This window comes from Rutidosis leptorrhynchoides, chromosome 11, assembly GCF_046630445.1.
Source record: "Rutidosis leptorrhynchoides isolate AG116_Rl617_1_P2 chromosome 11, CSIRO_AGI_Rlap_v1, whole genome shotgun sequence".
In the NCBI taxonomy this organism is placed as follows: domain Eukaryota; kingdom Viridiplantae; phylum Streptophyta; class Magnoliopsida; order Asterales; family Asteraceae; genus Rutidosis; species Rutidosis leptorrhynchoides.
Genome location: NC_092343.1, coordinates 407,080,351 through 407,093,361, shown reverse-complemented (window position 1 = coordinate 407,093,361; position 13,011 = coordinate 407,080,351). Strand labels below are relative to the sequence as shown.

Below are 13,011 nucleotides of genomic sequence, written 5' to 3'. Positions count from 1 at the left end.
ATATGTATATGTATATGTATATGTATATGTATATGAATATGTGTATGACAGGATGATATCCCGGACGAAGAACGACCTCTCAATCGTTTGAGGCCCACCAAGACAGAGGTTATGTGTGAGTGGTGGGTTGCTAGTGTAAACTATTTCAAGAACCCCGATGCTAAAGTACCGGTGAAGAAAGTTGATGATCCGAAGAAATTTGATGATGAGACGAAGGAGTTGACGGATATGATTAAGAATTTGACAAAGTGATTAGATGACCAGGAAAACAAACATGCCAAGGAGATTAAGGAGATGAGTGATCGAGTTGAGGTTGGCATCCGTGTTACACGTGAGACACTAAAGATAGTGCACAGTTTATATGTTTCTAGAGGCGTCCATCGGACAAGTATTTTAAAACTCCATTCTATGATACAAAACCTACAACAACATATCCGTCAACAAGAGCAGGTAATTTCTTATTATATAATTCATTTATGCAAGTTGGTAAGTTATATAAACTGTCCAGTGTGCAGATGAGTAGTCGACCCTTCATTGGATCGACTATCACCATGTTTATATTGTAGTCGACCATTACCTAGGTCGACTATATTAAATTTATACCATGGTCGACCCTTATCAAGGTCGACTATATATCTGACTTTCTGATGACTTATTGCTGTGTGTTTCTGTGACAGGATGATGGTGGTTTCATTGGTGGATATGTGTCAGATGTTGAAGTTCAGACAACAAAGAAAGATATGTTTGATAATGTGAAGGTTGCTTCACCGGTTTATGTGAGGAGAAGCAAAAGGGACCGTCGGGTTGCACGTGCAAGGATGTCTCCCTTCGTTACACCATCACAAATGATCAAAAAGGGTGCTAAAAGAAAGCCTGACATGCCAGAGAAAGAAATCCCGATAAAACAACAGAAGACGGGGAGACTGAGTGATCCGGTAGTGCCTGATAATGTTATTCTAGAAATCATTGACGATTTGATTCATAAGTCTGGACTTATCTATCCCGGCCCTTCCAAATTATATGATGATGAAAGGAATCTGGACGGCCCTAAGACACCGGAAGAGATGATGACTCCACATTACGAGTGCTTATCGGTATTTGTTCGGGGCCTATCCGACGGATTTATATTCATCACTGACGAGTTTTGGGAGCGGATCTACAACAAATTTGAAGGCGGTTACTTAGATAACTTTGTAAGTGTTTTATAAACTTATTATTAAAGTGGTCGACATTTAACTTCGCTAACTTGAGATTGACTAAGTGATTGTTAATTTCAGAATATTAATGGTTGGGGATCTATGTTGTTGTGGTGGAGCTACCGTTTAGATCAAATGGATTTTCAGCCACTAAAGGACCGCCAAAGATGTACGATCATGCCGGTCGACATGATTAAGTGGATGGGGATTTTTAAAACGGGTGTAACACTTGACCCGAATTACACCAATCCCAATATTGCTTGTTATGCAGACGAATCGAGACTCCCTTTCCCACATTGGTCGAAGTGTCAGAAGGTTACAATATCAAATACATATACATATACAGTTTAAATATACATAGACATATACATTCAGATTAGAGTTATCTGTATAACTTTCTAACTTTAATTGTAGGTCCTATTCCCAACATGTTTGGAAGATGCGGATCACTGGGTGCTTATTGTGCTTGATCTTAAGGACTTCACCGTCGTCATTTACGATAGTTTTGTCAAGCACAACTCAATTGACCACCGCACTTATTATGTTTCCGAGTTGGGTAAGTGTCTGCCAGAGTTTTTGAGGGCAATTAACTACACTCCTCCACCACACGTCTCGATGCCATCTATATTTACGTATATCGACTCACCTCAGCAGTCAGGATATTACAGTGACTGTGGTGTATGGGTTTGCATAAACATGGAGCGTGTATTTTGTGAGCTAACCTACCTATTCGAGAAAGATACTGCGAAGGTTGCATTAGAATACAGACATAGGATGGGGAAGACATTCTTTAGATCTCGAATCGAAGTACGTAAAAGGTAGCTCTAATGTTTGTGTTGGTATCGTATTCTGAACAGGCTCCACTGTAAAAGGTAGCTCTAATGTTTGTGTTGGCATATTAAGTCAGTAGGTTGAACAGGCTCCACTGTAATCTTTTGACAGTCACCGTTTGACTGGTTGACCACTGTTGTAAAATGTGGTCGACCACTGCTTAAATACACTGTGGTCGACCCTGATGTGGGTCGACCACTTAATAAAAATGACTTAGTCGACCACAAGCTATGAAGTAGTCGACCACAGTGGACTTTCATGATTAAAAAGGCAACCTAGGTCCCACATTTAGATAACATTTCTTATCCTTATTAGCTACGGATAGGAAATCCACCTTTCATGAATTTAATTGGATAACGGTAGATCCTTTTATTCCTGTTATCCATTTATACTCTATAAGTAATGGGATCCCATATTTAATAAATACCATACTTGATCGATATTCAAACACACCAGATTCATATTCACAACAACTTAGTAGTTGAAGTTAACTCTTTGCGCAGTTTGAGGTCATCACTTATTGGTGAGTAATCCCTACTTTTATATGTCTTTACATTTATAGTGATGAGTAAGTTAAAGATATATATTTTTTCAGGAGGTTATTTTGAACATGTCAATAGTCATATAGTTTATATGCCACTTAATTGTCCCAGAGTACCTTTGAAACTTACAATCGCGCCAAACAAACCCTTAAATCGTACGCTTTTGTTAAAATATGTGTTAAAAAAATCGATGTTTCACAAGATTTAGTTATATCTATGAAATACGTTGTTGATAACTGTGTCTTGGATATCACTGATGATGAAGATGATTTTAATGATTTTATGAATTTCGCCATCTCAAATCAACCCGTTCACATATATCTAGAAGATATTACGAATTCAATGCATGTTTTAGGTCGAAACCTTACTAATCCTAATGATCAGTTCAACCTACAACAACAATACAATAATCGGTTAAACCTACAACATCCGACCAATAATCAGTTCAACCTACAAAATCCTTACAATAATCAGTACAACCTTAATCATCCATCCAATAATCAGTTCAACCTACCTCAGCAATCCAATAATCAGTTCAACCTACATCATCCATACAATAATCAGTTCAACCGACAACAGTCATCCATCAATCAGTTCAACCTACAACAATCAACCATCAATCAGTACGACCTAGAACACCAAAGTAACAATCAGTTCAACCTACACCACCCATACACTGATCAGTACAACCAACCACATCCATACACAAATAATTCGAACCTACAAAATCAATCTGTAAATAAGTTCAACTTACAAACTCAAACCACAGATGAAATCAACCAACAAATACAATACACCAATTTGTTGAATGATAAACAACCACCTTTTGAAGGTAACGAAGATCCTTACATCGTTGACCTACCTACATCTGATCAAAGCGGATCTGAGCATGATGATATGGAAAATGTGAATGCAATCAAACCAACAAAACACCCTTTTTCTAACTACATAGTTGATGAGGATGATGTTCCTGATGGTGATGATGAATACGAAGATGAATACGTCGACCAAACACAAACTTATGACCAGCCAATTAAGTATAATCCCCAACCAGATGATATATTTTGGAACATGCCACCGTTACTGTCGAACATCGAACCCGAAATGAAACCTAGATCAATGACAATATATGAAACCTCAGATCTAGTTAAATTGAATCAGACTTTCGAAAACAAGGAAGATTTTCTTATGCAATTACGTACAAAGTGTGTTACTGAAGGGTTTCAGATAAAACCAAAGTACTCAGACAAGTCAAGGTATACAGCTACATGCATATCACTAAATTGTTCATGTCAAATTACTGCTAGGTGTATACAAGATAGCAACAAATTTCAAGTACGGAAGTTGAATGATCTACACACGTGCTCAAATACCCAAATTCTTCCGAACAATAAGCATGCCACCAAGAGGGTCCTAGGGAATATACTGAAAGAGGTGATGAAACAAGAAGGTCGTGTCTATCGACCGAATGATATAAGGACTGATATGTCGGCGCGATTTAAAATAAGTCTATCATACCACCAAGCATGGAAAGCCAAATGTTACACAATTGAGATGTTGAGGGGTAGTCTTGAAGATTCCTTTCAAATACTACCTAATTATCTATATAATCTTAGATTGTCTAACCCAGGTAGTGTAACCAACATTCGAACGGACAACAAAGGCAGATTTGTTATGAGTTACATGTCCATTGGTGCAGCGGTATGTTTAATGCTCTCTTTATTTACTTATTAATTTAACTCGTATTTAAAAATAATGTTTCAATACTTTAATATGCAGACATGTTCGTTTGTTAACTATGCACGACCAGTAATCATAGTCGATGGGGCTCATTTAAAAAGTCTTTACTTGGAGACTAACTTGATTGCTGTCGCTATGGATGCTAACAATGGAATCCTTCCATTAGCCTACGGTATTGGAGCAGGAGAGACCACCGATCATTGGACATGGTTTTTTGGTAATCTAAGAGACTCTCTACAGTCTTCGGGGTGTTGTATTGTTAATCTTACCATTATATCTGACAGGGCACCTGCAATAGCTGTTGGCATATCAAACGTATTTCCAGAAGTATTTCATGCACTATGTGCTAGACATTTGTTGGGAAACCTCAAAAGTGTGTCTAAAAGGGTTAAAAGTTACAAGTGGCACTACTGGAAAATGTGCAAAGCGTATAGAAAATCAGATTTTGATCACCACTATGGTATACTAGCACGACGTATCCCAGACAGTGCACGTACACTCACTACTGTTGGCCTCAACAGATGGTCTAGACATCATGCAGATCGTGTTCGGTATGCTTACCTAACTTATAATAGTGCAGAGTCAATGAACGCACTGTCAGTTCATGCGAGGAAACTCCCGATTACAATGCTTCTTGAATTCTTTAGAGCTTCAGTTCAACAATGGTTTTGGGAACACCGAAACACTGCTGATGGTTTAACAACACCTGTCACACCATATGCAGAGCGTAAGCTGGGTAAAAGAAATCGTAAGTCTATTAGTTGGACTGTCAAACCGATATCACAAGTTAAGTTTGAGGTATTGGATATGAAAAAAGGCGGTAAAGTCAATCTACAAGATAAAACTTGCACATGTAAACAATGGCAGTTTTTCGGTATACCCTGTGGACATGTAATGGCAGTAGCAAGGTATTTTGTCCTACGTAACGTTACTACACACGTTCAGAAGTATTTCCACACTGAAACGTACAAGTCAGCATACATGGAAGATATTAACCCGCTAGATCATATTTCTGAATGGATAGATCCAGGACACCTACAAACTGTCCTACCGCCATTGGTTACAAAGCGACAATCGGGTAGACCGAAGAGTACTGCTCGTATACCGTCCCAAGGAGAGGACAAAGACAATTTCAAATCTAAAAGAAAATGCAGTCGTTGCTTGGAATATGGACATACTAGATCAACTTGCACCGCACATTATGATCTTTCTGAAGGTAAACAAAAGTCCAAGTGTAACTCAGAAACAAAGGCAAAGCCGAAGGGGTTGGTAAAGGGCAAGGGTAAAGGAAAACGTGAAGACTCATGCTCAACACAATTTGGCTCCACTTACAATTTGAGTGATGATTAGCTTCTTCTTTGTGTTTAAAATGTGTTTAACAGTCATGAATGTTAGGTATGTGTGTTCGTATGTTTTCTGTTTAACTGTCGTGTATGTTATATGTCTGTAAGTTGTGTTATTTGTTGTGTAATCCATAAATGTAGTATGAGATAATATATAATATTTGTTGTTCAAATTAAAGTTTATTTCACTACATTGGATGGTAACACAACACAACACATAATGGTAAATAAATCTCCAAGGTACATTGCTAACACAGTAAACTTAAATAAAAACCTTATCTAAATTCTCAATAATCTTATCTGATATATCTTATCCACTAGTAGTATGTTTTTATGATTAGTCGACCAACTTATCGGTCGACTACAAAGCAACTGCGGTCGACTATGTTAGTCGACCGAGTTTAGGCCTACAATTCGGTCGACCCTTAGGTCGACCATATAACTGAAGTAGTCGACCAACAACAATGAAGAATGGAGGTCGACTACCTTGAAAACTAAAGTGGTCGACCGGGTAAAGGGGTAGTCGACCCACTGAGTGGTCGACCTAACGGTGTAAATAGACAATTTTTTCCCCGAAAGTGTATTTTGGAATAAAAGTTTAAAAAATAGTGTATTTGGGCGAATTTCCCCAAGTTTAACACTTGTAACACAATGCAGCCCAACACCACATTCGTGGTTTCTCACAACGTTTTAGGTGTTAACTTGGAAGGAATGTGAAATTGCCAAAGCTAATGACTTTTTTTGTTGTCCAAAGGGTATATAAACTAATTTTGTTTAACACACATAATCTGGCTTGTTACAATTATGTCACACAATTCCGCTATCAATTTGACTCTGTGTAATTCACTGTATACCGCATGAAATATATGACTCCCATTTATGATTTATAAAATCAAATTTACAAAGATTATACAATACACATATCCTTCAATAGTTTCAAAAGTGATGCATTATTATGAATATGATGTTTTTAGTGAACCTAAATCAAACAGTAGCATTATGCTATAATAATTCAGATGACATGTACTTAATATGTGTCTTTACGCCAAGTTACTCCTACTATCAAGGAAAGTTTTCTTAACAAACTGCAGCTGATTAAATGCATCGTTGATGTCCATCCGATCACTTGGCGATTCCATTGAGCAATTAATCCCAATTTCATAAACTGAAGTCAGGCACTCCTTGATGGACTTATACGTTCTTAGTTGGATGAGATCAGTTATCTCCATCACTCGGTCAGGTATAGCCGTCTTCACAAAACCACGAAGACTCAGACCATCACTGAACATTTCATGAGTAGGGTGCTTTCCTGTAAATGTCTCTAGTATGAGGATCCCAAAACTATAGATATCACCATATGTTGATGTTCGACTACCCAATCCATATTCTGCATTTAAAAAACAAACCACACTTGTAAAATATAAACCATCACAAGATAGCCGGGAAGGGTTGGAAACGGCCACAGATGACTGAGCCGCGTACTTAGAGCGTGGGGTTAGGGAAAACCTTATAACTATACTGTCTATACACACTTGTATAATAAAACACACATGATTATTTTGGGTAAATAACCATCACCAAGGTGGCCTAGTTGTAAGGCGTATAAAAAGGTCTCGGTTCCAACCTCACTATGTAAACATGTTGGGAGTGGCTACGGGCATTGGCGGAAGATTGTGTAAAACAAAGGGGTATCCGCCCCACTTAGATTTAACGGGAAAAAAAAAATTACACTGAAAAAAAATACCAAAAAATAACGTTTTTTAGTGTTTATCCCTGCTGACAATGAAAAATTTATTAAACTTTTACACCCGCCCCATCTGTATCCAGGTTCAAGTTTCGCCACTGGCTACGGGAAGGTAACTGTGAACATAAATAGTGAACAAATTACCAGGTAACATAAATAGTCTAAAAAGAATCATCTTTTGTGGAATAAGTAACTGTGAACAAATTACCAGGAGCAGCATAACCAACCGTGCCTTTTACACCAGTCGAATTTGTGTGGCTTGATGTTGAATCAAGTGCGGTATATTGAAAAAATCTTGCTAAGCCGAAATCACCAAGATGAGCAACCAAATTGACATCTAACAAAACGTTACTAGGTTTGATATCACAATGAACCAATGGTGATCCACACTGGCAATGAATATAAACTAGTGCGCTAGCCACATCGATCACAACGTTCAGCCTCTGAATGAAGTTTAGAGACCTTGTTTCTTCCTCGATATCTTGATTAACAACCCGATTCTGATGTAACCATTCATCCAAACTGCCATTAACCATATAAGCATAGATAAGAGCCTTGAAGTCATCTCCTTTAAAATCAACACCTGAACAAGAAGTTATGACTTTCACAAGATTTCTGTGTCTAATCTTTCTCAAAGCTTCACATTCTGCTACAAACGTCTTATCAGCACCACGAACTGCTAGTTTTAGTACCTTCACAGCAACAGTTTCCGGACAATATTTTTGGTTCAAAACCGCCTTATAGACGAGACTGAATTTTCCATAACCGATCAAGTTAGCTGACGAAAATCCATCAGTTGCTTCATGTAAGACTCTGTAAGAAATTCGTGGGAAGTTTTCATTGTCCGAATTACTCCTTGAGGAAGCCTTGTTACTATATCTTCGTTTACAAATCAAATAAAAGACCAGAGCCACAACTAGTACGAAGATCGCGCCAAGTATTGGAATCATGATTATCATGGTACGAGAAATTTTGGTTTTCTTGGATGATTCTTGATCAATCAAACACTCGGGCAACTGAAAATCTGGAAATCCACCGCAAAGTTTAGCATTTCCATTAACAGAAACTTTGCTTACATTTCTAAATGCTCCTTTATCTGGTAACTTTCCCTTAAAACTATTGAAAGACAAGTTCAAACTTTCTAAGAACACAAAATCTTCTAGGAACTCGGGGATAGTCCCGGTTAAGTTGTTTCTCGAAAGATCGAGAATTTCTATCCCTCTCAACGAGCTAAACGTGGACGGAATTTCACCTTGAAAGACGTTCCCCGAAATGGATAGTACAACCAAACTCGTGCAAGCTCCAAGACTAGATGGAACCACCCCTGACAACTTGTTATTCGAAATGTTAAGAAAAAACGAATTTCGCAACTTTCCTACATCGGAAGGAAGAGGACCCACAAAATGGTTGTCAGAAAGGTCTAATACTGTTAAGGAAGAAAGTCCAATAATTTCCTCAGGTATGAACCCACTGAGATTATTTCTCTGAAGACCTAACTGCTGCAAGCCTTTACAGTTCGATAAACTTGATGGTACCTGTCCCACGAGATTATTAGTATATAACCAGAGACGGCTTAGTTGGGTGAGATTACCTAAAGACGATGGTATAGGGCCTGATAATAAGTTTCCCCAAAGAGAAATTGCACCGACATTTACTAGATTCCCAATTGAATCTGGAATTGTACCAGTGAATAGGTTTGAGAACATAAACAATCTAGTTATCTTAACTAGTTGTCCGATCTCATAAGGGATACTTCCAGAAATCAAATTTCCTCCTATTGTGAGTTCCGTAAGTTGGGTGAAGTTAAACATCGATTTTGGCAAAACTCCTCCGAGATTATTATTACCGAAATCTAAAATACTTAAGTTAGTACAGTTAGCCAAAGAGGATACAAAGTTCAAGTCATCGAATTTTCCATTTCCAAGATGATTAGCATCAACTGTAAACCTCGTCAATCTTGTTAACCGATCAAAACTTGGAACGCTTCCAGTAAACTCATTTATGGTGAGTGCTAGCTGTTCAACATTAAAGGCATTAGTTAACGAAACTGGAATAAGTCCAGTCAACTTATTTATTGCAACATTTAGAGATACGAGTCCTGGAAATCTTTGTGCAATGTCTTGTGGCAAGTTCCCACCAATTAGATTGTTGGGCAAATCTATTGTCTTCAAGGATGAAATATTGAAAAACGAAGGAGGTAAAACGCCCGAAAGACTATTACTTCCGAACCCGAACCACCACAAATTAGACAACTGTCCTAGAGTGTCTGGAATACTTCCATGAAAATTATTTCCTGAACCGGATATAATCTCAAGGGACGTGAAGTTTCCAATAAACTTGGGTATTTCTCCTGTTAGATTATTCGAGTGGAGATCAATGTATTGAAGCCTACTCAATGAATGAAACTCATTAGGAAAAATACCTACGAAATTGTTCCCACTAAGATTAAGAAATATAAGATTTAGACACTGAGATATATTCGATGGAATTTCACCTGATAAAAGATTAGTCGTAATTCCTAGCCATCTTAATCTCGATAACTTTCCAACTTCTTGTGGGACCTTGCCTGTAAAACGATTGTTGCTTAGCACAAGCGTTCTAAGAAACGACAGGTTACCAACAGCAGGTGATATTGTACCCAAAAATCCACCTGACGTTAAATTGAGTGTGACAACTCGAGTGTGCCTCGAACTACACAAAACACCTGTCCAGTTGCAGAAATGGGTAGAATCATTCCATGTAGGCAAGATTTGATATGGGTCTGACTTTATATGTGCTTTAACCGATAACAAGGCCAAATGATCCCTCTCATTTCCAGCATCAACAGAAGAAACCGATGGGACAAAACAAACCAAAACGAAACTAAAAAAGACGACATATTTATGATGTAGTGAACAGAGTTTTTTCATTGATGCAATCTTCTTGAAGAATCTTGCTTTCAGTGAATCAAGAATTGTTTGGAGTGAATAAGTTTTAAGGTGAGCAACACAATAAACAGGTTTAGTAGATCTCTTGGGCAATCATTTAATGTAGTGGATTTATAAGATTAAATTAAATGTCTAAATAAAGTTATGTCAGCTTACGTATGTATGCTTACGATAAGGTGTCAACCTGTATTTTTATAATCCATAAAGTTCTGTCCAAATTCTCTTGTATTACAAAAATTAATTCTATTTTATTGCCATATACCTTCATGAATCATGACTGATTATTTAACTACTACCAATGCAATATTAAAAACTATGGCAAAAGATATTAATGAGCCAAACTTTAAACTTATAAGGGGTTCTCAATTTCTCTCTATTCGATGTCGAGGAGTTCTTACAAAATCCCCCACTTAAATTCCGGACGTTCTCGTTAGACCGAAACATAATCTCATGATTACTCATGTCCACAGTCAATGTGGGATTTACCTAAAGAGCATTATCAGCAGTCCTAGAAGAGGTTGAAGCATTGGTTGATACCTCTTGGTTCTTGGTTGAAGGGACTCTTCACATACCACTAGGCTATAAGTCCTTTGATATTTTATTCTGTACGTTATCTTCACGTAAATCCAATTGATCTTTGATCTTCAACTTCATTGAACGTCCATTGGTTTTGACAGTTCAAGGAACAACTTAAGTCTCCGAGAAATAAACATAAACTATAAGTGTTTTTGTATTTGGTCTTTATGCAGCCTTATGCTAACTATGTTAATCTATAGTTTCTATTATATTGCTAAAATGATGATGTCATTATTAGGCTAATTCCTTTGTTAAGAAAAAATTAAAAAAAAAAAGGAAAAAATCTAAGCATTGTGGATGATTTCATTAATCAAAATAATTTTTAATTAAAATTTAATCTTATTAATTAATTATTATTATTAAATCTTATTAATAATTATTTTAATTATTAAAATTAAGTTATTTTAATTAATTATTTATAAAAGTTAGGCAGAAGGAAACCAATTCTACATTTATATTTTAATTTACACTCTTAAAATAAAATGACAACCAATGTTATCTCTTATAATTGGATGTGGATTGTTAAATATGCATTTTAGTTGTTTGATGAAATGTTCAGCTGACGAGTTTCTTAGTCGAACTATGTGGTTCTACGGGTCATTAAACTAAATAACTTTAGCATTTACGTTCACTTAATATCTATCATTAAACTGTTTCGTTTAAACAAACCCGTGATTTTACGGGTGATTTCACTAGTTACATATATAGTTGTCATTGCTTTCCTAAATTTTTTTTACATATAGCTGTAATCGTTAAGTCTCAATATTAAGAGATTTTACTTCAACAGTTTTTACTACTACTAAAGTAAAAAAGATAACAATCAACGAGATTACAAGAATCAATATATCAATATCAATCTCTAAAGTGAAAGTTTGATAATAATATAAAGTTAAAGTGTGATAACAATAAATGATAAAGTTAAAGTGTGATGTGATAACAAAGTTTTAGTTGGGGACACGTACACCTATACAAATAATTTTTCTTAAAACACATATGTCATAGATATACCTGCCTTGTTAAACCTCCAAAATGGTTTTTTTTAATATCTAGTTGTAGTTTTCTAATGATCCTGCCTGAAATTCAAATTTCCATGAAAATGGTAGGCCTATTGTAATAGTGATGGGCACATTAGGCGCGTTAAGGGTGAGTGTGATGTGCTTGGCGCTGACTTTTCTGATGTCTAAGCGGCTTCTAGGCGATTCAACTGAGCAGGCAGTCCCAATTCGATACACTGAAATCAAACCCTTTTCTATCGGCCCGTATATTTCACTTTCACTAGTACCGGCACTCAAATTATTGTTATGTTCTGTTTTGAATAGTACAGGTTCAGTTATATCCATAACTTGATGTGGTATAGCCACTTGTTGGGTTATTGGTTTTCAATTAATGAGAAAGGCCCAAGCCCAACAAAATAGGCCCAAGATGCTAGTTGACTTAGTCAATCATTCTAGGGCATTTTAAACTTCAAGTGTGCAGCTATTTTTGGTCATAAGAGAGATCAGAGAGATCAAGAAAAAGTGTGAGATATTCCATTCCCGATTTTGAAAACAGCAGGTCATAACAGAGACGATCCCCGGAGATCTAACCGTTGGATCTTCATCAAATTTGGGCTGTGTCTTCCTGACATCAGTGCCAAGGTTTTCAACCGTTGAATTCGTCTAAAGAGGCCTGTAGCTCGTGTTCTCGCTGCTGGAACAGAGGGCAGTTTATTGGGTGAATCATTCATCTTTTGTCTTTAATTTCTTCATATACTTGTTGATTATTGTTGTTCAAGAGTATGATGATGTTGTATACTTCTAGTTGATCTAGAGAAGGATTATTGTATTGCTCTCTTTGTTGATGATAGTGGAACATTAAGTGGCTTACGAGTCCCGTGGTTTTTACTCTCGATTTTGAGAGGTTTTTCACGTAAAAAGTCTCGTGTGTATTGTGTGTGCTCAATTATTTTGTATTTGCTGATTTGGGACAGAATTGGGGCTGATTTGTGGTGATTGTGGTATACCTTATTTGTTAGTTTTCTCACAGGTTCATATGAGTCGGGAAATGCTTGTCAAACGGATGTTTGTTTCCGTTTTGTAGATTGTCCGTTGTGACCATTTTCCCATCAAATTG

The 13,011-nt window shown here is 36.9% G+C and overlaps 1 protein-coding gene across 1 annotated transcript in view; it reads right to left on the bottom strand.

Moving 5' to 3' along the window:
- Positions 1–6,692: 6,692 nt before the first annotated feature.
- LOC139876189 (uncharacterized) overlaps positions 6,693–13,011 on the bottom strand; it is a 30,387-nt gene continuing 24,068 nt past the window's right edge. Inside the window, exons 4-5 of the mRNA XM_071863483.1 lie at positions 7,605–10,258; positions 6,693–7,039 (exon numbers count right to left, since the gene is read on the bottom strand). Coding sequence (XP_071719584.1) covers positions 6,693–7,039; positions 7,605–10,258 — 3,001 coding nt within the window. The remainder of the gene's footprint in view (positions 7,040–7,604; positions 10,259–13,011) is intronic.